The 26,235-nt window shown below is 38.9% G+C and overlaps 1 protein-coding gene across 6 annotated transcripts in view; it reads left to right on the plus strand.

The window, feature by feature from the left end:
- The first annotated feature begins 2,262 nt into the window (after positions 1-2,262).
- Positions 2,263-26,235, plus strand: part of LOC119485010 (tetratricopeptide repeat protein 31-like) — a 40,337-nt gene continuing 16,364 nt past the window's right edge. For 2 of the 6 annotated variants that reach the window (XM_037764266.1, XM_037764270.1), the window contains exons 1-3: positions 2,263-2,490; positions 24,504-24,586; positions 25,885-25,968. In XM_037764266.1, the coding sequence (XP_037620194.1) occupies positions 25,916-25,968 (53 nt within the window). In that variant the 5' untranslated portion in view covers positions 2,263-2,490; positions 24,504-24,586; positions 25,885-25,915. The remainder of the gene's footprint in view (positions 2,491-24,503; positions 24,587-25,884; positions 25,969-26,235) is intronic. The other 4 variants (XM_037764267.1, XM_037764265.1, XM_037764264.1 and 1 more) reach the window with 3 other exon arrangements.

Here is a 26,235-nt window from a genome sequence, read left to right on the forward strand (position 1 = left end):
AATAAAATAATAAATACAATAAATATAAAATAATTATTAATATATTATTACTTTGCTAACTGCTTAATAAATAAATAAATAAATAAATAAATAAATAAATAAGTTGACTGGCCACAAAGTTGTCTGCAAGTATCCTGCATTTCTGTACTCACACAACACACAATGGCACATCAACTGCAGTGTTTAGTGTAACTATTGAAGTCTATAATGTAACTGCTGCCAGTTTGACATAAAAAAAATAAAAGATCCTCAGGTGACACTGCTGCTTAATAGTCATAAATCCCAGTTTCTGATTAGAGTCTACACACGTTTGGTGATTCTGATTTACAGAACTCACACTTTATTTCTTCTCTACCAAGTTTTTTTCAGCGTTGAACTGACAAAGTTTTCACCAACAGTATCAGCTTGGTTTTGCAGTTACTTACAGTGAGCTTTGTAAATTTGACCCATTGTGGTGGAACCACTGGCTTCATGTGGCATTAGAATGGACTCAGTTGTGACAATATAAAGTCTTAACAAGTATCAAATTGGAAATTGCTGATACCTGCAGAAACTCAGGTTTAATTTTTAATTTTACATCCAGAACTACATTCAACACAGATGCATTCAACACACAGCAGCTGGTTTTCCAAAGCACCAGCTGTCTGTGTTGCACCAAACTAGATTATGCTAATGAAAGAACAAGAAGTGCAGGTATATCACGTTTGCAGGAATGCACACTTTGCATACTCCATCACACCCCCAACCCCACACACAACACCTCCTGATATTACCTGGGTGAAATTATGTGCAAATGTAGATTTATTTGGAGTCTTATGTTCTCTGGGTTTTTACATATTTATAGAGAAAAAATAAAAAACAGGGTCACCCCCCCTAAAAAAAATTACTTCAACACTTCATCACAATATAATGCAGAACAAAATGCTCTAATGTGGATATTACCTTTAACACCACATGTAGAGGTGACGGCTATATGCTGAACCTCCTCACTATACTGTGACATACACTGCAGTAATACCACCCAGTGGACTAATAGTCTGCATTCCTGGTGCAGTTTCCTGCACTTCATCTTATCTGTTCCCACAAATATTCCTTCCATCCAGACCAGAGACCGCTGCTCTCCGGTTTTAAAGTGGGTCAACTTGCCAGGAAATACCAGATGGCTTACAGTTTGTTGTTCTCAGGATATTTCTCGTTCTTTGGCTAGACTGGTGGATTTGTCCCTTCTGGGAAAATAGAGACAAAGTTCAGAAACGGTTGTGTTGAGTTTATAAGACTTAATAATAATTTCCTTGAAAAATAAATGATTAATTCATTATTGGAAAGTCTATGTTTGATATTTGAATGCAATTTGATATTGCATGCTCACCTGTAGACATCAGAATCAGTTTTATTTGTATAAGTATATACATACAAGGAATTTATGCATCTCTCTAAATGTACGAATAGAAATAACAACTGTAGGGACAAGGACAGCAAAGCTGGACAAATAAAGGTGAGGACTGATAGATAGGACCGTTATGTACACAAGTAGTGAAAAAAGGTGTATATATAAATGTTATATATAAAAAGCACCAATGCCCTACAGTATAATGAGAAATAGTATAAAAACAAAAACAATTATATACACGAGTCAAGTGTTCTGGAAGTTGTAAACAATACAAATATTGCAAATACGGATATACATGTACTGGATGATTATGAACAGTACATACCATAACACATATTTAACATTTTTGCATGTATTTATATTCCAATTAATTGGAATTAATAAATGTATCATTTCTTTCCTATAATAAATAGTAAGTTATACTTAATTAGATAGTTTTATCCAAAATCTTCCAAAGAATTTTCGGTCACATTTCAACTCCTTTCTATGAAGGTATTGTATAGGAAACTATGGGATCCATACAAATGTTACCAAAAATAAAATAAAGTGAAATAGAATACATTTTTTTTTTTTTACAAACATTTAAAACATAGTTTCAGTATAGTATTAAATTGCCCCAAATTTAATAAAGGCAATAAAAGTGCAGTGAAGAAATGAATCAATGAAAGACACAATTTAAAGAAATGAATTGTGAATTATATTTTGAACTACATTTACTCTCTAGATCCTAAATCATTTAATATTAAACCATATTCAGTCATTATCACAAGGCTAATTTCAATGCTTGTGGTTTTATTTTGATGGTGGAGACCGGAAGTCGTCTTCAAATTCTGCCCGTCATTGTTTTATTGTTGAAACGTACCGGAAGTGGTGTTTCGTCGTGACGACGGTTAGCTGGACGGCGGTGACTGGACCGGGACGACCGGGACGACCGGGAGGCTCACCGGCGAGCTGTCAGCGCTGGAGGAAGACCGGAGACTCGTCGTGTTGTCCGGTGTGACCGTTTAAATGTTATTGAGAGATTGTTCCGGTGAACGGTGGAAGGTTAACCGGGATGAAGTTCACCAGAGATCTGTGCCGGCTGCTGGGCTTAGGAGGCGGTGAGTAGAGCTCCACACTCCCGCTGACACCCTCCACACTCCCGCAGACACCCTCCACACTCCCGCTGACACCCTCCAGACTCCCGCAGACACCCTCCACACTCCCGCAGACACCCTCCACACTCCCGCAGACACCCTCCAGACTCCCGCTGACACCCTCCAGACTCCCGCAGACACCCTCCACACTCCCGCAGACACCCTCCACACTCCCGCTGACACCCTCCACACTCCCGCAGACACCCTCCACACTCCCGCTGACACCCTCCACACTCCTGATGAAACACACGTTATAACTGATGAAACACATTATAACTGATAAAACACATTATAACTGATAAAACACATTATAACTGATAAAACACATTATAACTGATAAAACACATTATAACTGACGAAACACACATTATAACTGACGAAACACACATTATAACTGATAAAACACATTATAACTGATGAAACACATTATAACTGATGAAACACATTATAACTGATAAAACACATTATAACTGATAAAACACATTATAACTGATGAAACACATTATAACTGATAAAACACATTATAACTGATAAAACACATTATAACTGATAAAACACATTATAACTGATAAAACACATTATAACTGACGAAACACACATTATAACTGATAAAACACATTATAACTGATGAAACACATTATAACTGATGAAACACATTATAACTGATGAAACACATGTTATAACTGATGAAAAACACGTTATAACTGATGAAACACATTATAACTGATGAAACACATTATAACTGATGAAACACATGTTATAACTGATGAAAAACACATTATAACTGATAAAACACATTATAACTGATGAAACACATGTTATAACTGATGAAAAACACGTTATAACTGATGAAAAACACGTTATAACTGGTGAAACACATGTTATAACTGACGAAACACACATTATAACTGATGAAACACATGTTATAACTGATGAAAAACACGTTATAACTGATGAAAAACACGTTATAACTGGTGAAACACATGTTATAACTGACGAAACACACATTAGAACTGATGAAACACATGTAATAACTGATGAAACACACGTTATAACTGATGAAACACATGTAATAACTGATGAAACACATTATAACTGATGAAACACATGTTATAACTGATGAAAAACACGTTATAACTGATGAAACACATTATAACTGATAAAACACATTATAACTGATGAAACACATGTTATAACTGATGAAAAACACGTTATAACTGATGAAAAACACGTTATAACTGGTGAAACACATGTTATAACTGACGAAACACACATTAGAACTGATGAAACACATGTAATAACTGATGAAACACACGTTATAACTGATAAAACACATGTAATAACTGATGAAACACACATTATAACTGATGAAACACACATTATAACTGATGAAACACATTATAACTGATAAAACACATTATAACTGATGAAACACATGTTATAACTGATGAAAAACACATTATAACTGATGAAACACACATTATAACTGATGAAACACATTATAACTGATAAAACACATTATAACTGATGAAACACATGTTATAACTGATGAAAAACACGTTATAACTGATGAAACACATTATAACTGATAAAACACATTATAACTGATGAAACACATGTTATAACTGATGAAAAACACGTTATAACTGGTGAAACACATGTTATAACTGACGAAACACACATTAGAACTGATGAAACACATGTAATAACTGATGAAACACACATTAGAACTGATAAAACACACATTAGAACTGACGAAACACACGTTATAACTGATGAAACACATTAGAACTGATAAAACACACATTAGAACTGATGAAGCACACGTTATAACTGATGATGAAACACACATAACTGATGAAACACATGTTATAACTGATGAAACACATTATATCTGATAAAACACAAGTTATAACTGATGAAACACATTATATCTGATAAAACACACATTAAAGAGTAAAGAAACACACATAACTGATGAAACACACATTGAGTGTGTTTGGCTGATAGCTGCTGTTCTGGACACTTCTGCTAACAGCTAACAAATATAGCATATGTTAGCTAACTTATCTGGCTAATACTGTATTAGTTAATGCAAATGACATTCTGAGGCTTCTTTTTTTTATATATTGTTTTTGAATAATTAGCCTGGCAAAAAATTGTTATCGTTATTTAACTTTATTTAGTTTGTTTTCTGGGGTAACGGAAACATTAGTGGAACTGCATTTACAGGAAAGTGAAAGCTAGTTCTGGTTGCATGACAGTGCATGTATGCTTGTGTTAAAGCCCCTTGTTAACTGCAACTACAACTATTTCACAATGGAAGGCTGGCTCTGTTGGCTCTATTGGCTCTGTTTGCTCTATTGGCTCTGTTGGCTCTGTTTGCTCTATTGGCTCTGTTGGCTCTATTGGCTTCATTGGCTCTATTGGCTCTGTTTGCTCTGTTGGCTCTATTGGCTCTATTGGCTTTATTGGCTCTATTGGCTTTATTGGCTCTGTTGGCTCTATTGGCTTTATTGGCTCTGTTGGCTCTGTTGGCTCTATTGGCTTTATGGGCTCTATTGGCTCTGTTTGCTCTGTTGGCTCTATTGGCTCTGTTGGCTCTATTGGCTCTATTGGCTTTATTGGCTCTGTTTGCTCTGTTGACTCTGTTGGCTCTATTGGCTCTATTGGCTCTGTTGGCTTTATTGGCTCTATTGGCTCTGTTTGCTCTGTTGGCTCTGTTGGCTCTGTTGGCTCTCCTTGGCTCTATTGGCTCTGTTGGCTCTGTTGGCTCTATTGGCTCTGTTGGCTCCATTGGCTTTATTGGCTCTATTGGCTCTGTTTGCTCTATTGGCTCTCCTTGGCTCTGTTGGCTCTCCTTGGCTCTATTGGCTCTGTTGGCTCTGTTGGCTCTATTGGCTCTGTTGGCTCTATTGGCTCTATTGGCTCTATTGGCTCTGTTTGCTCTGTTGGCTCTCCTTGGCTCTGTTGGCTCTATTGGCTCTATTGGCTCTGTTGGCTCTATTGGCTCTCTTTGGCTCTATTGGCTCTCCTTGGCTCTGTTGGCTCTCCTTGGCTCTATTGGCTCTGTTGGCTCTGTTGGCTCTATTGGCTCTGTTGGCTCTATTGGCTCTATTGGCTCTATTGGCTCTGTTTGCTCTGTTGGCTCTCCTTGGCTCTGTTGGCTCTATTGGCTCTATTGGCTCTGTTGGCTCTATTGGCTCTCTTTGGCTCTCTTTGGCTCTATTGGCTCTATTGGCTCTGTTGGCTCTATTGGCTCTATTGGCTTTATTGGCTCTATTGGCTTTATTGGCTCTGTTTGCTCTGTTGGCTCTGTTTGCTCTATTGGCTCTGTTTGCTCTATTGGCTCTATTGGCTCTATTGGCTCTATTGGCCCATGCTGGCTGGTTGAGTGTACAGACATTAATGTCACCAGAGCTAGCTTTAGCTTTAGCTCTGGGCTCATTAAAGCAGTGTTTTGGAGAGTAAAATGATTTTTGGAGCTGTTAACAGTACAGTTTTGCATAAATAGTATTACATAATATAACAATAGTGTATGTGGGATGTGTTACTAGTGCTGAGAGGTAGTCTACAATTTGAATATAATGTCTAACTTAAAAAAAATAAACATTTCTATTTTGCCGCTTCGCTTGGGACATCTCTATGCTTCGCCCCCTGGTTGAGACCTCCCTTTCACACCAATGACCAGGGTCAGACCAGGGTTATCTGACCCATGTTCAACCCTTCTTTTGTCAATTCAAACCAAACCACTCAACATGGGTTATTCCCTGGTCATGACAATTCAGATATGACCTGGGTCACAACCCGGGAGCAATGCATACTAAGCTCAGGTGTTAGAAATGGCCGGGGCTGGTTTTACACCTCAACAGAGAGGATAGTGACGTCATCAATGTGTCCAAAGATGTAAAATGTCGCAGAATGATGCATGTTTTGGGAATTTGGTGTAAATATAATACATGCACACAGCATTTTTAGTTTTGTAAAATGTTAAACTATGTTGTATGTAAGTTGTCTGGTGAGTGGAACACTTGCAAGTCATGAACTTGGGACTATTTCCCACCTCTACCTTCCATCCCATATATGACAAAGACCCGGCATTAGCACTAACCCCAGGCAGCCATCTTTTGCTATGCTTAACCTCAACCCAGTTTGACCCTAACCCCAACTAGTCATCTCTGCAATGTCAAACTGTAGCTGATGTTAACCTAGAGTAAGCCTTAACAATACTTACCAACCATGGAGGGTAACGCTAGGAAAAGGGAAACATACTTTGATACAAGACCTGTTGCTACTGAAGACCCGGACAGAGGCATCTGCTTGCTTTAGTCGACTCCTTTCATGAGTTTAGCATCACCTTGTTTATTTGAGCCCTTGCCCTATGCCTGCAGCATATTTAGTTTTGAGCTGCTGTTATTGTGGTTTGTGTTTCTTTGTGCTTTAATACTTAAAAAAAAATCAAGATTTGATCAGAGCTAACTTGTATTGGTGTTTTTAGGGCCCTTTCACCAGCCCTGTGACTCTGGTGCAGACTAACAAAACCGGTCCGGGACTGCTTGCTAAGAGGAGGTTTTGGACCGTTTCCAAATGAACCAAAATGCAGGAGGATTACGGGCTGCTTGCTCGGCAATTTGTTGAGATGGACACAGGTAAACAACAGGTTAACATGAGTAGGGAGAGGACTGACTGATGTTTGCTTGACATCTGTGCAGAAGAGAACATACAGAAGGAGGAGAAGGGAGACACAGTAGATCAGTGCTGAGACAAAGTGAAAAACACTTCAACAGCAATATTTCAAAGTCAACGATTCCCTGCCTACTAGTGGCAGCTCTCTGGAGACGAAAAAGATCTATTCGCTCCTTCGTATAGAGCTCCCCAGGAAGTAGATGTTTTTTATTTGGTCCGTTTTAATTTGTAACAAACCATATCAATTTCACTCTGATCCGGACTAGCCAAATGGACTATGGCTTGTGAAAGCGTCCTCAGACTCAACTGGCAGCACGTCAAAAACCCAACCAAAAATATTTGACTGGCAAATGAGTAGTCGCCACCCCGCAAGAATGTACAGAAACTGGTTTGACCACGGCTGCAGCATTAAATCTCTCATATGGTTACGTATGTCTGAATGAAAATAACTTACTTAATGTTCCATAAACTTCGTTTCTATACTCCAGATACATCCAAGACAGCTGTACAACTAACTATTGAGTGCCACAAAAACACTATAAAGCTGAATATTATAGTGAGAATCAGGGAAGACATTTCAGATATGATCCTCGGCTGAAGCTTGTGATAAGACTTAAGGATTTCCCACAGTGTTATACAGCAAATGTGGGCCTCCACTAAAGTCATAAAAATGTAAAACACTTGAAATAAAACATTAATCATGAGGGGGGGAAAGAGCAGAATTGTTATCTCACACAGTGAATGCCTTGTATTGAATGTGTGTAGCTATTGTTTAGGCCACCAACTATTTCCTGGGGGAAATCCTGGACTGAACAAACTCACATCACCAAGTCTAGACCCACGAATGTTCAAGACATAATGTCCTGAAATAAATCAAACCGCTGGTGCAAGGCAAATATGTGACGTCTGATATTAAGATAGTAAAATAATTTTAATTTAATTTGAGCTCCAGAAATAAAAAAGTTTTCTGTTATGATTGACATTATCTTTAGTTAACCACCTTAATGTTCAGAGGCGTGGACGTAACCGTTCCCAGAGGAGGAACACATGAAAACAATCAGTGTGTCCAGTTTTTGATATACTAATGAGAACCTTTTGCTGACGTAGAATCTATAACCTTGACATTAATCATGTCCATGATAATGCTTGTTTTAGACTTTGTGCTCATTTTGCAAAATACTGTGAGAGCAAAATACTTACCAGCATGGCTGATAAGCCAAAGGTAAACCCATTTAATTACATCTTCATATGTCAGTGCAGAAGAAGTTTGGTTTTAGGGGTGTAAGAAAATATCCATACACATAAATTAGGGATCCAACTTTTTCGGTCCCGATACCGATACCTGGGCTTTGGGTATCGGCTGATACAGAGTACCGATCCGATACCAGTGTTTAATTAATCAGCTGTATGCCTCACTGTGTGGAAGTGACTGGGATCATTCTTCTATGTGTAAAGAAACATCAGGCTTGACTTAAACATCACTTTCCTAACTTTGTAAAACAAAATGTGACAAAATGAATACATAGATATACATTTAATTCATTGTTATTTATTACTAAAATTATAATAATAATAAGTACATAAAACCACGACTTAACAACCCGTTTTAATGCAGCAACAAATTGGTCAAAACTTAAACAGGAATTAACATTCCAGTCTATAATGTATATAGTATATAGACTTAGAAGTGAATTGAATAGATCGGCTCCATTGTCACCGATACCCGATCCAAGTGTTTGAGTTGGTATCACCCCGACATCCGATCCAGTATCGGTGCATCCCTGACATGAATATCACGATATTATGTTGTGTGATACTGTATCGATTCTCCAAAACAGTTTATCGATTTAAATTAACCTCATACATTTTTTAAATTTCAGTTACTGGTATCATATGAAACTATAAAACCTGATGAATCCATCGGTATCAACTATGTCAGACTGGCTGGTCATGAAGGAGGTTAAATAACGCTCCAAACTTACACTAAATGTTGGAGAGGAAAAACTGTCATGTCCATTTTCAAAGGGGTCCCTTGACCTCTAACCTCCACATCAGTGAATGTAAATGGGTTCTATGGGTACCCACGAGTCTCCCCTTTACAGACATGCCCACTTTATGATAATCACATGCAGTTTGGGGCAAAAACCATGCAATTTCTTGCATGCAGTATAAATGGTGGTCTAAAATGGTTTATATCTGGTGTGTTCTTTATTCTATGACAGTTTTCCTGAAATCAAATTTGAAATATCGCAATGTATCACCTTGCTAACAATAAATCGCAATATTTTGAATCGTTACCCCCGGGATCTGAAATTAACACCCGCCAAGCACCAAATGCAGGTAGGTTTTCCGTTTGGCGAGTAAATCTCCGGAGGCCATCCGTCACACTGGCTGGTGAACATTTGTACCAAAATAGATCATAAAAAACTATAAACACACATAATACATTATTAACTCAATGAAATGTACTGACATAAATGTATATGTGATACAAAAAGGCAATTTATTATTTTGGCCAGTAAAAGATAGGCTTGGCCGGTGTTTTTTTCATCTACCAGTTAACTTGGGACACTGGTTACCCCTGTATCATGATACGTATCGTATCGCCAGATTCTTGCCAATACACAGCCCTATCTGGTTTTGTTGATTTATATTCAAATTACCTTGAAAGCAAAAAACAACACTCCTGTCACTGCACCCAGTCCTGTAGGACTCATTTGTTGACGACAACTTGTAAGTAAAAAAATCATTTTAATATTTTAAAATACAGTAAATACATAAATAATCAACCTTTGGTGCCTGCAGCGTGGCCTTGGCAGCTGGAGACATTTCTGGTTAGAAAACGAACGCCTACATCCTAAACACAATCTTCTCTTCCTGTCATTTATTTCTTAAATTAGGTTTATCTGTAATCAGTGTGAGCTTCCTACCGTGTTCATCATGTCCTTGGACTGTCTCGCTCTGGTACATCACGCTCCTCTCTTTGCTCTCTCTTCCTCTCCTCACGTCTTCATATGCACTTGTGTTTATTTTAAGGCTGTCAAAGTTAACGCGATAATAACGCATTAAGTAAATTAATTTTAATGCCACTAATTTCTTAAACGTATTAACAAAACTTGCGATTTTTAAGGTTGTAGCGGCTCAGTTTTAAAGCTAGTTGGTACCAACCATGTCAAATTTGGCGAGGAAAAACTGTCATGTCCATATTCAAAGGGGTCCCTTGACATCTGACCTCCAGATCAGTGATTGTAAATGGGTTCTATGGGTACCCACGAGTCTCCCCTTTACAGACATGCCCACTTTATGATAATCACATGCAGTTTGGGGCAAGTCATAGTCAAGTCAGCACACTGACACACTGACAGCTGTTGTTGCCTGTTGGGCTGCAGTTTGCCATGTTATGATTGGAGTATATTGTTTTATGCTAAATGCAGTACCTGTGAGGGTTTCTGGACAATATCTGTCATTGCTTTGTGTTGTTCATTGATTTACAATAATAAATATATACATACATTTGCATAAAGCAGCATATTTGTCCACTTCCATGTTGATAAGAGGATTAAATACTTGACTAATCTCCCTTACGGTTCATTTAGAACAGATAAAATATGTGATTAATTTGTGATTAATCCTGATTAACTATGTACAATCATGCAATTAATTGCAATTAAATATTTTAATCGATTGACCACCCTAGTTTTTTTTAATAAGAAAAAACCTCTGAGGAAGAAATCAATCTACCAATATTCAACATTGTGTTTGTTGCTCTCAAAAGTTTTGGAGAATAACGTTAGATATCAGTGATCGTTGAGCATGAAAATTCATTCTTGACTTTGGAAATAATCTACTTACTGTACTAGCTTTTTCTGGTGTTTTCAACTGCATCTTGTCGTCTTCATCATTGTTAGTCTACATGGTCTTTTAGAGGTATGCGGTCACTGCGTAACCAAAATAATCTTGACTCAAGGTCTACTTACTAGCTTTTTGCAGGACTTTCCATCACATCTCATGGTCTTCATCATGACTTTGCATAGGCTTGACCATTTAAAAAGAAGCATTGAAGTTGTTGCTTTACCTCATTCATTGCTGCGTTGACCATGGTCACTGATTTTAAAAAATAATCTTGACTCAAGGTCTACCTGCTTGCTTTTTTTCCAGAACTAACAACCACATCTCACGGCCTTCCTTCACTAGACAACAACACGGTTACAAATGCCAAGGTCTATGTCTGATAAACTGTTGAAATCCCTGAAAAAAGCTAGTAACACTGTTAAGATTTTCCCAGCAAACAAACAGTAAAGAACTGGCAGCAGGGTTGCCATTATCTTAATGCAAAATTAACATTATTATACTGTCACTAAAATTTACAGCTTCGTACTTTTAATGAAAAATACAGTATGAACTGTTTTTTTTATTAATTTCACAATATTTTACAGTTAATTTACTGTTTTAAGATACATTATATAGCTGTTTCCCCCGTTCTTTTACATCATCTTACTGATTTGTTTTAAAGTAATTTATTTCTACATACATTTTAATAAACCTTTTTTTCCTAAATGAGTACTAACTTTGCAGGTTACAGACATATAGGAATAGTCACACTAAATACAATCAAAGGCACTTTTGTTAAGAAAAAGGCTTTATTAGACTTGGACACTTTTCCCCAAATTTCTGTCTATAGCTGCTGGCTACAAGCACAGAACGCAAACCGGAACAAAATGTGAGTGAAGAACAGAGTGAATTCAATGATATTCTAATCATAGATAGATAGATAGATAGATATATAGATAGATGTACTTTATTGATCCCATATTGGGAAATTATTGTGTTACAGCAGCAGGTTATCCAGACAATGCACAGGAACAGTATATAAAATGTACATGTCAACAATAAAGAAATATATCCAAAGAATCCAAAATATAAAGAATACTGGAATACACTATAAATATACCCGACTACCAGGGTCTGAAATTAAGTTTTTTCCTCACCTGCCACTGTGGCAGGTCACTGAACATTTCAATTTATTTGTCTGCCACTCCTGAAATGTATGTAGAATGCTTTAGACTTGTAAACACTGAGTCAGTGGTACCAGACACTAGAAATAAGGAATATATTATGTAACCTTAATCTAATCCCTGACTATTTTAACTCAGGAATTGCCTTTTAAAAATAATATTTCTTAATATAAGGAAGTCCTATTTGCCATGGTGGTAGATAGGGTAGATAGGGCGTTTTTTTTTTTCTTTCTAATTTTCTATAGATATCTGAATAATACCATTATCATGAATTATATTGGCCACAATAATTGTGTTGGGAAAATCTGATATTGTGACATCCCGAGTGGCAGGTGACCTGAAATTCTTACCTGCCACAGCCAACATTTACCCTGTATTTGGCAGATGTCAGGTTCTAATTTCATTCTTTGCCGACTGCTAACTAGCATAAAAAAATCTAAATTATAAACATAGAATAACCCACTATGTACATTAGCAAGTGTGCAATAACATACTATATACATTAGCAAGTGTGCAATAACATACAATATACATTAGTAAAGTGTGCAATATAGCAAAGTGTGCAATCATGTACTATGTGTGAAAAAGAATCTACAGCTTATCTTATCGTATTGCACTTTACTTTTTATTTATAATATAAAGTTGAAAACTGCACATGCAGAACAGTTGCATGCTACAACAACCTGTCACAGAGCCTTCTCTCTCAAAACGCCTTTGGCTTCTTACTGAAAATAGTGTGTAAAAGTGCAAGGCACTTATTGACATGATCAACTATATCGCCTTTTTGGATATTGAAAAATATGAAGCAGTGTTTAGAAAACTAAACCAGGTGGATTATTTGCTGTTATGCAGCTTTCAACCGTTTGGTCGATCATATTGTCATGTCAGTAATCACAATTAAAGAACACACCTTTCACACCTCAGAGTGATTTTACAACTCTGAGCTCATGTAAAGTGACTCAGAAACTATTAATAAATATGACAATTAGTAAAAACACTTGCTGTGATCTCACCACAGTGTTGTTGGGCTGGTGTCAAGTATGTTGATGAGTCAGAGGAGAGCTGCATACTTTTATAAGCATGTTTTTGTTTCTGTTTCTGTGTCTCTGGGTGTGTCTGTGTGATGTGTTTTGTGAATCGGCTGAAGGACAGGAAGACGATAGTGTTGTTGAGCTCAGACACTCATTAGCTCTGAGTATTGTGTTCCTTGAAATGATTTAGCTAATGAGAGAGAGACCGTAAGGCTCCACCCTTTGGATGCTATTGTCGTAGTTTGTAGTAATAAAAAATCAAATGACCTTTTGGTTCGTGTGTGCTATGACACAGACATTTCGAGCAAGGGAGAGTTATTTTGATATAGTTTTAAATATTCAACCCTTGTTCAGCAGAGCTGGGACGATCCATCTATCTCCTGATTCCATACTATCACCACACTTGGGCGCCAATTTGATATATATTGTGATTTTTAAGTATTGCGACAGGTATAACACTAGACCATGGGAAAAGTTGAATCATACACTTCTAGGGACTTTTACTTTGGAAAATATCTAATAATATTTGATTTCCAGCATGTATGTAGTCAGAGGTGAAGTCCTGAAGTCAAATATATCCGTTCATTGTCAGGAACTATTTATTAAATTTTCTCCAGCAAATCAAAAAATAAAGACATTTCCCTCACAGATTAGTGGTATTTTCTTTTTAATTTATGTTGTTTTATACTTCTGGTGAATATAATCCAATCAATCTTATTTCCATAGATGTATTTTGTATCTACAGTTCCCTTTGTTAACACCTTATTTTGAAAAGCGGACGTAGTCCCACGTGTCTACTTCCTCTAACTTCTCCAAGGTGGTCTCTAGCTCTCCCGTCAGCTCCGTTCTCTGTATCCATCCATGGTCAGCTCCATCGGGGCCGTTTCAATGCAGGGAACACAAATGTCAGTATCTGGGTGCTCTACAGTTGTAGCGTCGGCCCGTTTGACCACGGAGACGAGAGCGACGGCCGGCTCCACCGCCACGTTACCGCCATACCATAACGTTTCCTGTCCGTGACAGAGTTAACATGCAGCTCTAGCTCTGCTCTGTCTAGCTCTGCTTTTCCTGTCAATGTGTGAAACTCAAAGTGTTTCCATCCTTTACTGGATGTGTAGTGTTTACCATGCTGGATTTAACATGGGGGGGTGCAGGTCGTATCCACGCTGACCCTCCAACGTTTTGTACCTCCTCGCTGCGTTTTGTTTTGGTTGACGGATACGGAACGGATGTGACGTCACATTACTCAGACTACCACAATAAAAGCGGTAACTTCCTTCTACCTCCACATAGACTCAGATGAAGCAAATATATCAATTCTGCTGTTAAAAAAAATATTTTGAAAATGGGCATGGCAGTTTTTCCTCGTCGAACTTTAGCGTAAGTTTGGGGCGTTATTTAACCTCCTTCTCAAGCTACCATGACATGGTGCTACCAATGGATTTCTTAGGTTTTCTAGTTTCATATGATATCATTCTACCTTTGAAACTGATCCCACTACAACCTCAGAAAGATCGATTGTGTTAATGCGTTAAATAAATTAGAGGTGTTTAAACAAATTTGCGTTATTATCGCGTTAACTTTGACCGCCCTAATTAAATGTTTTCTTTATTGATTCACAAATCTTAATTTGTGTAAATTCTCTAATGGTGGCATTTATTTAAGACAGGACAGGGTTTTATAGTAGAGGAGGGCTACCTTCTCTTCAATAACATGACAAAATATGAACTTTTAAGACATACAATATGAACCTTTTTTAAGGAAAAATAACAGAGCCGCTATTTCACACAGAAAAGCCATTTTAGTGGCTATTGTTTAGGCCGTTATCCGCTAACAAAATTGATCACAAGATGAGGTGTGTAAGGATCTGGGTGGCTCACCATGCCGGCTAAATAACTTCCTGGGTGGGAAACCCTGCAGGATATTATCAGAGACAAACCTTTATTCCTAACTTCCCTCTTTAGTAGTTAATAAGAATCCTCTGAAGTATTCCCATAAGTCAACATTCCCTTCATCGTTTCTCACATTTAAACCCTTCGGGGGGTGTAACGCCTTCACTGGGTTAGGTTTTATTAACGGCAGCTTCATACTGAGAAAAAGTGCAAAATAGAATCAGGCGAAATTACGTAAGCGGTGTGTGAGAACAGCACTTCTGTTGAAAAGATAAACGGCGAGTGTGTAGCGCGACTGTGTTGTTGTGTGGCCTCTTCTGGGAGCAGCCTTTATTTGTTCATACTGACCGCCATTATTCGAATAATTATATTATAATTATATTTGAGAATATAATTATCCTAGACTCCCTGTGCATTTTTAATGTTTTGTAGGTTTGTCTCTGTTTGATGTGAATATAACACCAAACAGATCACGTAAAAGACCCACTTTTAGTGTGTTTGACTCACTTGGTATCCTCAAAACATTTTCCTACACCATACCACTGTATAAGATAAGATAAGATATTCCTTTATTAGTCCCACAGTGGGGAAATTTGCAGTGTACAGCAGCAAAGGGGATAGTGCAGAAACACAAGAAGCATCAGTAAAAAGCAAGATACAACACAGTGTAAAAAGGAAAACAAAAGTGAAAGAAAATATGAACAATTTAAATAGAAGGAAATATAAAAATAGGAACAATATAAACAGTATTGACTATTAACCAGACTAGATAACACAATTGTACGAGTGGAAAAATTATATTGCACAGTGAGAATGAAATTCCACCTGAAAATATTGCACAGTATGAATTACACCTGAGTAGTACTGATATTGCACAGTCAGTGTACACTAGAGTGCAGTTATTAATGCAAACAGTACTGTGTTTAGTTGTACAGTAGTTGTTTGTACCACCATAATTACTTGTGGTCAACACTATATAATTCTGTGTAACTCAAAGTTTGTAACTCCCATTTTGGTTTTCAAACGATCTGTTACAGTTTTTCTCAATTGTTTACACACAAATACTGGTACTTGACACACAATGACCACAACATGTAACTCATGCACCAACCCCCTGAACCAATTCTGCTAAACTACAAGCACAATTCCTGCTTTACACTCAAATTGCAGTTCTAAAACACACTTTTTTCAAAACACTACACACAATGCTCTGCATTTGGCACAATTTTCATGAAGAAAATCTCGTTTTCACAAGGAACACACTGTCATTCAAAATTCTAAAGACAATTGCCCTACTATGCACACTGACTCATCACATGGGCAAACACCTGTCACACAGTGTTACAATTAGCAATCAGTTGATGCTTTTCATGGCTGGATTCGACATGCTAAGCGATATTTCCCCCGCTGCTTGGCCAGGGAAAACATTGCTTGTGATGTGGATGAGGTGCTGTGGCCAGACCGAAACAGAAGAGAGGATGCAGCATAGTTTTTTTTACTGTAACTGTATACAGTAAATTCTTCTGTTGTTTTGTATGTAGACCACTGTATGTGCAACTTTGTGTTGGTTGGGATGTACACTGTGTACATTGTTTTTGTGGGGAAAATAAAATATATTTGTTACCGTGTATTTGTGTGTTCTGAGTATAAAAACAATATTCTAAAATATTTTACAACACACTTATGTATGTACTGTCTGTAGTAAGTGTAACACTGAACAAAAAAAAGGCCTAAGTCATTATGATGAATGGAGAAGAAGTGTTTTCCATTCATCATAGTGTTTTACATTGAGCACATCAGTGTTCAACTGGTTCTTATACATGTCTATTCATATGATGGTTTGTGTGTGTCATTTGAAAACAAAATACCATTTTGAGAAGAAATAACATTGTTTTGAATGTAAAGTTTCATTTTGCAGGAGAATTGAGGGGTTTTGCCCATTGTGTGTGTGTTTTTTGATTTGTGTGTAGAGTTCTGAGAGTATGAGGCATGCTTTCAGAAAATGTGTGTAAACAATCGAGAAAAACTGTAAAAGTAAAGCTCTAGTCCTGAAGTCTCTATTTTTCCTAAATGTATTCTCTTCTTTTGCTCTGCACATAAACAGAGACAAACACTGATGTTGAGAGAAGAGAGAGGTGTGTGTGTGTGTGTGTGTGTGTGTGTGTTTGTGTGTGTTAATATGGGTGTGTGTGTGTGTGTGTGTGTGTGTGTGTGTGTGTGTGTGTGTGTGTGTGTTTGTGTGTGTTTTTATGTGTGTGTGTGTGTGTGTGTGTGTGTGTGTGTGTGTGTGTGTGTGTGTTTTTGATAAAAGAGGGGAGGAAACTGTCAAGGCCGCCCTGCCCGGCAGCCTTGAGAACCTGATTTTAGCACAGGTGGTTTACATATCAAACAGTCGGACGTGGTTCCCTCCCTTCAACATTTTTGTCGTTGAAATACAACAGCAGACATCAATTCTTTACTGTAACGTCAGATGCAGTCCATTGCCTTTATTGAAACCTCCAGTATATGGCAGTACTTTAGAAAACTGTGCAAGTCTGTTGACATTTGGCCAATTATGCATGAGCTCACATGCAAATAACTTTGTGCTGCATGTGGAAACCTGTAAAGTAGTCTACAGCTTTTTAGTTGATGTGAAAGTTTCCTTAGTGTTTAATCTGCTGAGTAAATATTAAGAAGCTAAGCTGAATGAAAACCAGTAAGACCTCGCTGAATCCCGTCAGAATGCGAGTTCATCATCAGAGAAGTGTCTCTCAGTCCAAAATGTTTCAGATTATTCCCCCTCCCCCCCGGTGTATTCTGCTGAAGGCTGTGGGCTGCTCTGTATTAAAATCAAAACAATATGTGATGTAATTGTGATCAGAGATACTCTAAACTAAATTATTCCTGCAGGCATGTTGAGTGAGCGTGCATGCTGGTTCCCAGTAGGTGATGTCCTTCACATTCACAGACTGAACCCAAAGTGAATTCTAGATGGACGTTTGCATACAGATGTGGGTTTTCTGTAGGTGGAGCATACTCAAAATGTTTTAACTTGACCAGAAAATGTACGCTTATCACAAAACTGTATACATAACACTGGTAATACATCATCCAAAGTAGGCTTGCATGACCACTAGGCCTGCCGCGGTGGTCGGTGTTACCGGTGTTGCACGTTGGTCGGGCACACACCGATTACAGCGATGGCACGTGACAAGCAGTGACACTTCTGTTGCCTGTAACATCCGTTTAGGAGCACCAGAGGGAGATCAGGCGTTTAAGTGGCACCAAAATGAGACACCGAAATCTGCTTTACCATTCGGTCCGGTAGATAGCGGTCGTATAGGAACCAATATGGCACCGGGTTTCGGTACATAACCTAAGCTGAAAAACAATAAGACATATTAACAGATAGTGAAACATAATAGCCAGCCTGTTTGCACGAAAAGGCGTATAAATGCCACGATAATGTGCAAGGCGTTTAGCTAGCAATAAGTACGTCTTTTGTACGCTATGTATCCTGTACTGACTTAAAGGGACTGTTTGTAACTTCTTACACTTACACTCTTATAAATCATGCGCTCGAGTGTGGCTACGCTGTTCCAACTCAAACTACACGGAAGCCCCAAAACTGCAAAGTTCTATCTAGTGAAGCCCGACTTGCAAAACAGCGTTAACTTATCCCGATCCAGCCCCCCGACTGTGGTCAGAAGACACAGAGGAGACGATGCTGTACTCTGCTCCTCTGCCCGCCTTGAGTCACACACCGTGCTCGTTACTCATCTCACGTGCATGCTGCTCACTCCACACTGCAGAAGAGTTAGTTTAGCTCTGAGAATATCTAGTGAATGTTCAGTGGACGTTTGTGCAGAAATAACTGCTGCAGCTCCTCCAGACCAACAGAGGTTTCCCGTGTCTTGTGAAGTGACGGGGCTCCGCAGAGAGAAACGTTATCGTCTCCGACCAAAACTCCGGCGTCTCCTCCGTTCCCTCCGGCCGCGGTCGGGAGGCTGAGGCAGGAAAAGCCAACACTAGGATCAGCATTGATTCATGGAGAGACCTTGGTCTGGTCAGCTAACATTACTGCCAAGCAGCTGAAATATAGAGTGATATTGTGCTTTTAGCTGACGTGTGTCTCCTCACTGTGTTGAGCGATGCTCCTTCATGTCTATGTAGAGCGAGCACAAGCGCCAGCAACAGGACGCTGACTTTAGTTGACTTTACGGCCACAGGTGAAGCTGTTAACAAGACATTTCTGATTCTAACGAACAGTCCCTTTAAGTGTAAATGCATCTGTGTATAAATGCTACGGTTAGAGTTACTGACGTAGTATAAACGGCAAGAAAGACCACTGATTGTGGGCAGTTGAGGAGGTGGATAGGTCCAACAAAGACCAGACTTTTAACCAGCAGACCTGTGTTTTAGACCGTTGTTGATCAGTTGATTAGTTTTGTAAATTCCGTTAGTGAAGTTTGTCACGTGTTTTTTGTTGACGTTTGTGACGTGTTTTCCGTAGTTGTTTCCCTACGTGTTTTACTTAGTTTACGTACTTATTTTAAGCCAAACCATTACATTTTCCATTACCCTAAGTGGTTTTCTTGCCTGAACCTAAGTTAGCGGCTTTCTAAACCTAACTGTGAATGTTTGCGTGGCGTACAAATGACGTGAAAACACTAAAATGCATACTCATGACACGCAGAATGTCCGTGTAATTTTATAGTATTTATACGCTTTACCGTGAGACCGGGTTGTAATAGCACACATCAGCACATAATAACATCAGACATTTTGAATAAACACCATTTTATGATTAATTATCTGCAGTTCTGTGTTTAAAATCAAACTTAATTTATGGTCCGAAATGCTTTGACTTCTGAGAGAAGACTGATATATAAAATCAGGGGAAAATCTTCAATCCTACGTGATGCACTTCACTTAATAATCTGATAAGACTCTTCTCAGGACTGTGTGAATGTGTGCAGACTATACTTGTTTGACATCCCCCTCACTCCCCTCAATGTTGGGTTTGTTTAATTAAACCTTTAGCATTTGTTTCTGATGTTAACGTTCACATAGGCATAGTCGCTGCATTAATGGCAGCTGTGCTCAAGAGCTCCATACTTACTGTAAAAAAAAGTTGGTGGAGTCTCCAGACTGTCTTCATGGAAGTGGTTTCATGTTGTTGGGATGGGAAATGTGATTCAGTTTCAAACCTATAATTTGACATTGGCTAAATGTGGATGGTTATCCAAAACAAGCATGTTTTCCTCTCACAAACATCCTCCTTCCCTCTCCGGTTATTCCTGTTTTTTTTATCTGCCTTTCAGTGAGTCAGGTGGTGGTGTGGCTTTTAATGCCAAACAGATTCAGTTTCTGCTCATTCCTGAAGTTTCTGAACTATTCTGGGACAGAAGTTTTCTCTCCTCGCCCTCCATCTGTCAACATCTTGTGTTTGTGGGAAAAGAATGTTGGCTTGTTGAGACTGTACAGTTCACTCTCTCCAAGTACAGTTATCCACAACATGCAACCCGTTTCTCTGTATCAGCAGTTTTGTTTCATAAAAGCAAAGCCTGCTGATGAAAAATGTTACACTTGTTGCTCTCAACATGTGGTAGGACTACATGTTTATAATATTATAATAGTCCTCCCGTATATGGGAGCGTGAGCAGTAAGTTCCATATGAATTCTCTAATATAAGTATATTAGGAGTTTTGAAGACGTTCTGGGTTGCTAAAATGGTTAGGGACTGGAAAATATACTGTAACCTTGCTAATATATTCATTTTGACACTACTTCATGGTAATAAGTAGATTAATCCATTAATGGAAATTTTCTATTTTACAAACCAATGCATGGTCATTACGCTTGTACTAGGGCTGTCTAATTTCTTTAACGTATTAACGCAACTTGTGATTTTTAGGTTGTAGCAGGCCCAGTTTTAAAGCCAGAGAGGAGATACTGATACTGGAATCATATAAAACTTGAAAATCTAACATCAACCATGTCATACTAGCTCGTCGCGAAGGAGAATAAATAAAGCTCCAAACTTTGCTACTAAATTTTGGTGAGAAAAAACTGGCATCAAAAATAAAGGCAAGGCAAGGCAGCTTTATTTGTGTAGCACATTCCAGCAACAGGGCAATTCAAAGTGCTTTACATAAACATTCAAGAACATTGCAACAAAGTGCAAAAGAACATTAAGACATAATGAAAACAGTTATAAAAACATTAAAGATTAGAAAATAAAAAGAAGCTAAAAATATAAGCTAGGATAGAAGCTAAAATAGAATAAAACACACAAGAGTAAAAGCTCTAGTGCAGTATTTAAGGTCATTATCTGGTTTAATAAAAGGCAGCAGTTTGAAGCTTTGATTTAAAAGAACTCAGAGTTGGAGCGGTCCTGCAATAAAGCCAGTCTGGTCTTCATTTATCAGTTTTGAAAAGTAGTGACTTAGTCTGTTAGCTAGAGCTTTAGAGAGCAATTTATAGTCTGAATTAAAAAAACGGGCCGGAAGGAAGAGTAGTTTGACAGTTCTTTGTTTTTTGTGTGAATCACAGTAATTATAGCTAGAGAGAATGAATCAGGGAGGGTTGGGTTGGGTTGTATGAGGTACTTCTCCATAGTCAGTGTGTTACCTACAGTAGATGGCGGTCGGCACGCCCCCAGTTTGGAGTACCAGCATGGGAGTAAAGCAATGTACTGCTGTGGAAGGGGGCAGCAGCAATACGGATTTTTTACACACCTAAAAAAAAAACAATAATCAATGTATGCTATATTTAGAATATTTTCACTATTTTACCTCACTGTCAGATGGCCCTTTCAGACGGGGAACTGAAGCTGTTATTTCCATCTATGCTCTCTTCAAAACCACCAGACTCCATTGACAAAAACAATAATTTTACCTCGCAGAACACAGGAGCTGCTGGTCTACCGCTGCCTCGATCAGTTAGTTTAAAAACTGGAAACTGTCAGAAACCCCCTTATTGTCAATCTAGCTAGGAAAGTCATCCATCCTCTGAATGCTCTAGGTCTCTAGTCTGATCCATCCATCCTCTGAATGCTCTAGGTCTCTAGTCTGATCCATCCATCTTCTGAATGCTCTAGGTCTCTAGTCTGATCCATCCATCTTCTGAATGCTCTAGGTCTCTAGTTTGATCCATCCATCCTCTGAATGCTCTAGGTCTCTAGTCTGATCCATCCATCCTCTGAATACTCTAGGTCTCTAGTCTGATCCATCCATCCTCTGAATGCTCTAGGTCTCTAGTTTGATCCATCCATCCTCTGAATGCTCTAGGTCTCTAGTCTGATCCATCCGTCCTCTGAATGCTCTAGGTCTCTAGTTTGATCCATCCATCCTCTGAATGCTCTAGGTCTCTAGTCTGATCCATCCATCCTCTGAATGCTCTAGGTCTCTAGTCTGATCCATCCATCCTCTGAATGCTCTAGGTCTCTAGTCTGATCCATCCATCCTCTGAATGCTCTAGGTCTCTAGTTTGATCCATCCATCCTCTGAATGCTCTAGGTCTCTAGTTTGTGGCTGTAAAGTTTCATGAGGCTGCGATCATCCTAGAGGTCACCACAGGTCATTTTATACAGTGAGGTCAATGAAATGTCTCTTATGGGGACTAACATCATCACACATGAATCCAGTTGGGCTCATTGGATCCACCAGAGTCGGAAGACTGCTGACTACAATGGTTGCTATGGCAATGGTACACATAAAAATGGACGCCGCTCTGACCATCCTGCTATTTTGATTTGAATGTGAATGTCCGTTCTACTCTTATTCTAATTTTATGGTCTCAGCTTTACAGTGAGACCCAATTTATGGAATTCAACACTGTTTAGGGAACCCAGTATGCAGAAATATTCAAACACACCATTTTAGAATAGAAGACAATAACACATTTATAATGCATGTGATTATCGTGGGTACCCATAGAACCCATTTACATTCACATATCTGGAGGTCAGAGGTCAAGGGACCCTTTTGAAAATGGCCATGCCAGTTTTCCCCTCGCCCAAATTTTGCCTAACTTAACGGCCGTTATTTATCCCCCCTGCCGTCAATCCCACAGGTCTCAGAGGGTTAACTGACTGTAAATAGACGGTGGCATGTCAAATACTGCAAGAACTACAGGCGGGTCATCTAGCAATCACATGAAATGAAAGACTCCCGGGACACCTGTTGTGTGTGTCCTGCTGCTGCTGGTGCGAGTGCACGGTGGTAACTGATCCGCTTCACCAAAGCGAGCGCTCATCAGCTGAGAGAAAATTTACTACCGTCCAAGCTCTGATGACGTAGCCGGGTTTTTACCAAAGGCTGGTTGGTAAATGTGTCACAAATCACTTCCTGAAAATAGAATTAATGTCAGTGGGATAACAAGGGTCAGTTGATATTTAGACATGAGGGAGAGAGTGGAATACTTCTAGAAGGAGCACTATTTCTGTCCAGAGGCTCTCAGATATTTCTGGCATGGTGACCTCTTAAGTGTGGTATGAAGTGAAGGATTCCCCTCTTTCCAGCTCACACGCCTGCCTGGCGCCATATTACCATGCACGCACCAAAAACTGGTTTACAACATCATGACGCGAATACATCGTGACTAATCCGATTGCATAGCTTCACTTGTTAACATTTATACTTTGGATTTTGAACATGGAATATTTTTTAGAATAATGAATCACTGACAACACATTTAAGAACCAGTGAAAACATCAACTTCTGGACTCAAATCTTTCAATTGATTCCTTATTGATGGATCTCATCATCACTAATTCATCACTAACATCACTAATTCATCCTGCCCGTCGTCGGCCATGTTGGTTTACACTAAAGTCTCGTCTGATCTCAGAGATTTAGAGAGATTTCTGTGTTTTTTAGTTGTTGTTGATGAATGAATGTGTTAGTGTGTGCTGTTGCTGTTTCTCTCCTCACACTACAGGAACTAACCTGTTCAATTTAACACAACATGTGGTTATGTGAGGGCTCTCTCACATTTTACACATCTGGTAAGATCTGAAACATCTGGTAGTGTGGGCCAGCATGAAGTCGACTTTCATTGAAGAATTTGCGGTAAATGTTTGTTTTGCACTCACTTCTCCTCATAAAGCTGAATGTTTTCATTCTTCAGAAACACGAGGAGAAGCATCCGACTAAATAAAGGTTCACACTCACTCTCTGTTTGCTTCGTCCAATCACAAGCTGCCACCAGATCACCTGGTTGTTTTGCATGGGAAATGTCTGTTGACACACATACACGCTCTCTCTCTCTAGACAAATGGACGAATGCTGCCAGAGAACCTGACAGCAACAGAAGGGATGCTTATCTTCCAAATTAAACAACATTATATTATGTCATATTTGTGTCTGTAGGAGGACCATGTGAGGAGGAGATGGAGGTACAGAATGGAGCTCCTGACCTGACAGACAGAAGAATAGACCGAGGCTCATTGCAGGTACTATACTGTATATACTATGGATTAGTTCGTACTCATTATAGAAATACTATATTGGATTTGTGTGTTAAAAAATAAGTGTGATTAAAGGTAAAACACACACTGAATGTACTTCTAGGTTACTGTAAAGACATAGTTTTCTGATCTACAGGTACATGCTTTTATGTTTCTGGTGTCTCATTAAAGGGTAACTTTGCTATTTTTCAACCTGGAACCTATTTTCCCAGGTTTCTGTATCTAGCTGACTAATAGGGGAGAACTCTGTAGACGGCAGCTGCTCACGGGCTGTACTGCAATCCTATTGGGGCAAGCTGGCACCGTCTTTTATGTCCACTAAAAGTCCTTGTTTTTGCCACGACAGACTCTGATTGTCATTACCTCCGCCAAAGCCAAAGGCCTAGGAAGGAGGTGATGTTTTCATTGGCGTTGGTTTGTTGGTTTGTTGGTTGTTTGGTTTGTTGGTTTGGACGATAACTCCAAAAGTCTGCGGTGGATTGAATGAAATGTTTTGTAGGGGTGGGGTGTGGCACAATGAACAATCCATTAGATGTTGGTGGCAATCCGGATCATGATCCGGCTTCGGGAATTTTTTTTATTAACTCCGCTCAGCCAAGATCAAAGTAAGCGTGCCATACATGTTGACCGTCATCTCTTCTTGTAAAATGTCTGGTGTAATCGGTAACACCGGTGTTGTCACAAGTTTATGAACCGGTGGAAACACAGGTTCATAAACAGCGAGACTTCTCTTCCAGACACAATAACAAACAGACCGGATCAAACAAAAGGTAAGAAAAAGGTTTTATTTCTCTGTAGGGTCTTTTCCATAATGTCATCAGACACTTCAAATAACAATCTGAGCCTGTCGGTGGCAAAAACAAGAACTTTCAGTGAAGGAAACGCTACATTGACGCTGCTCATTTGCCCTCGTTGACGGTGACAGCTTTTTTTGTTGTCCTATTAGTTACATAGACACAATCATTTTGGAAAATAGGGTCCAGGTAGAAAAATACCTAAGTTCCCCTTTAAGCTGAAGTCAGTGCTGAAGCGCGTTGAGATGCAGTATCACTAAAGGCCACGAGATGCTGACTCAAAATCTGTGGCTTCTTGGGGGATCCGTTCAATAGGCGCCAACTTTATCTCCAGACATACAAAGTAAAGAAAAACTCTCAAAAGCTTTTTCCTTCTCTCAGAATTAGTGCTGCACTGAAGTGACATCACTTTGTGTTTAGGTCAGTTAAAAAAACACTCCAAACCCTTCTTTAGTTGGCTGAGCATTGTGTGTGTTGTGATGTCTCCAGCAGGCGACGCTGAACGACGAGGAGGGTTCGGATGATGAGGAGAGAACGAGGAGGAGAGCCGAGAGGAGGAAAGCTAAAAGGAAAGTGAGTAATAAGAATTCAATCTGACTGACGTGTCAATACACTTCAAGACTCGTAAGCTGCAACTACCAAAATGAATAGCACCAGTACAAATGGATTGGAACCAAATCATACAGAGCATTTTAAAATATAATTCTAGCGTACTGTAGGTAGTCTAAGGACAGCGATATCTGATGTAAGAATGTGATAAACCCTTGTCTTAATCTGGTATTTATTTGTCTTTTTATTATTTTGAAAAATGTCTGAAGTTAGAAACATTCAACAGAACAA

Source organism: Sebastes umbrosus, chromosome 3 (genome assembly GCF_015220745.1).
Source record: "Sebastes umbrosus isolate fSebUmb1 chromosome 3, fSebUmb1.pri, whole genome shotgun sequence".
NCBI lineage: Eukaryota > Metazoa > Chordata > Actinopteri > Perciformes > Sebastidae > Sebastes > Sebastes umbrosus.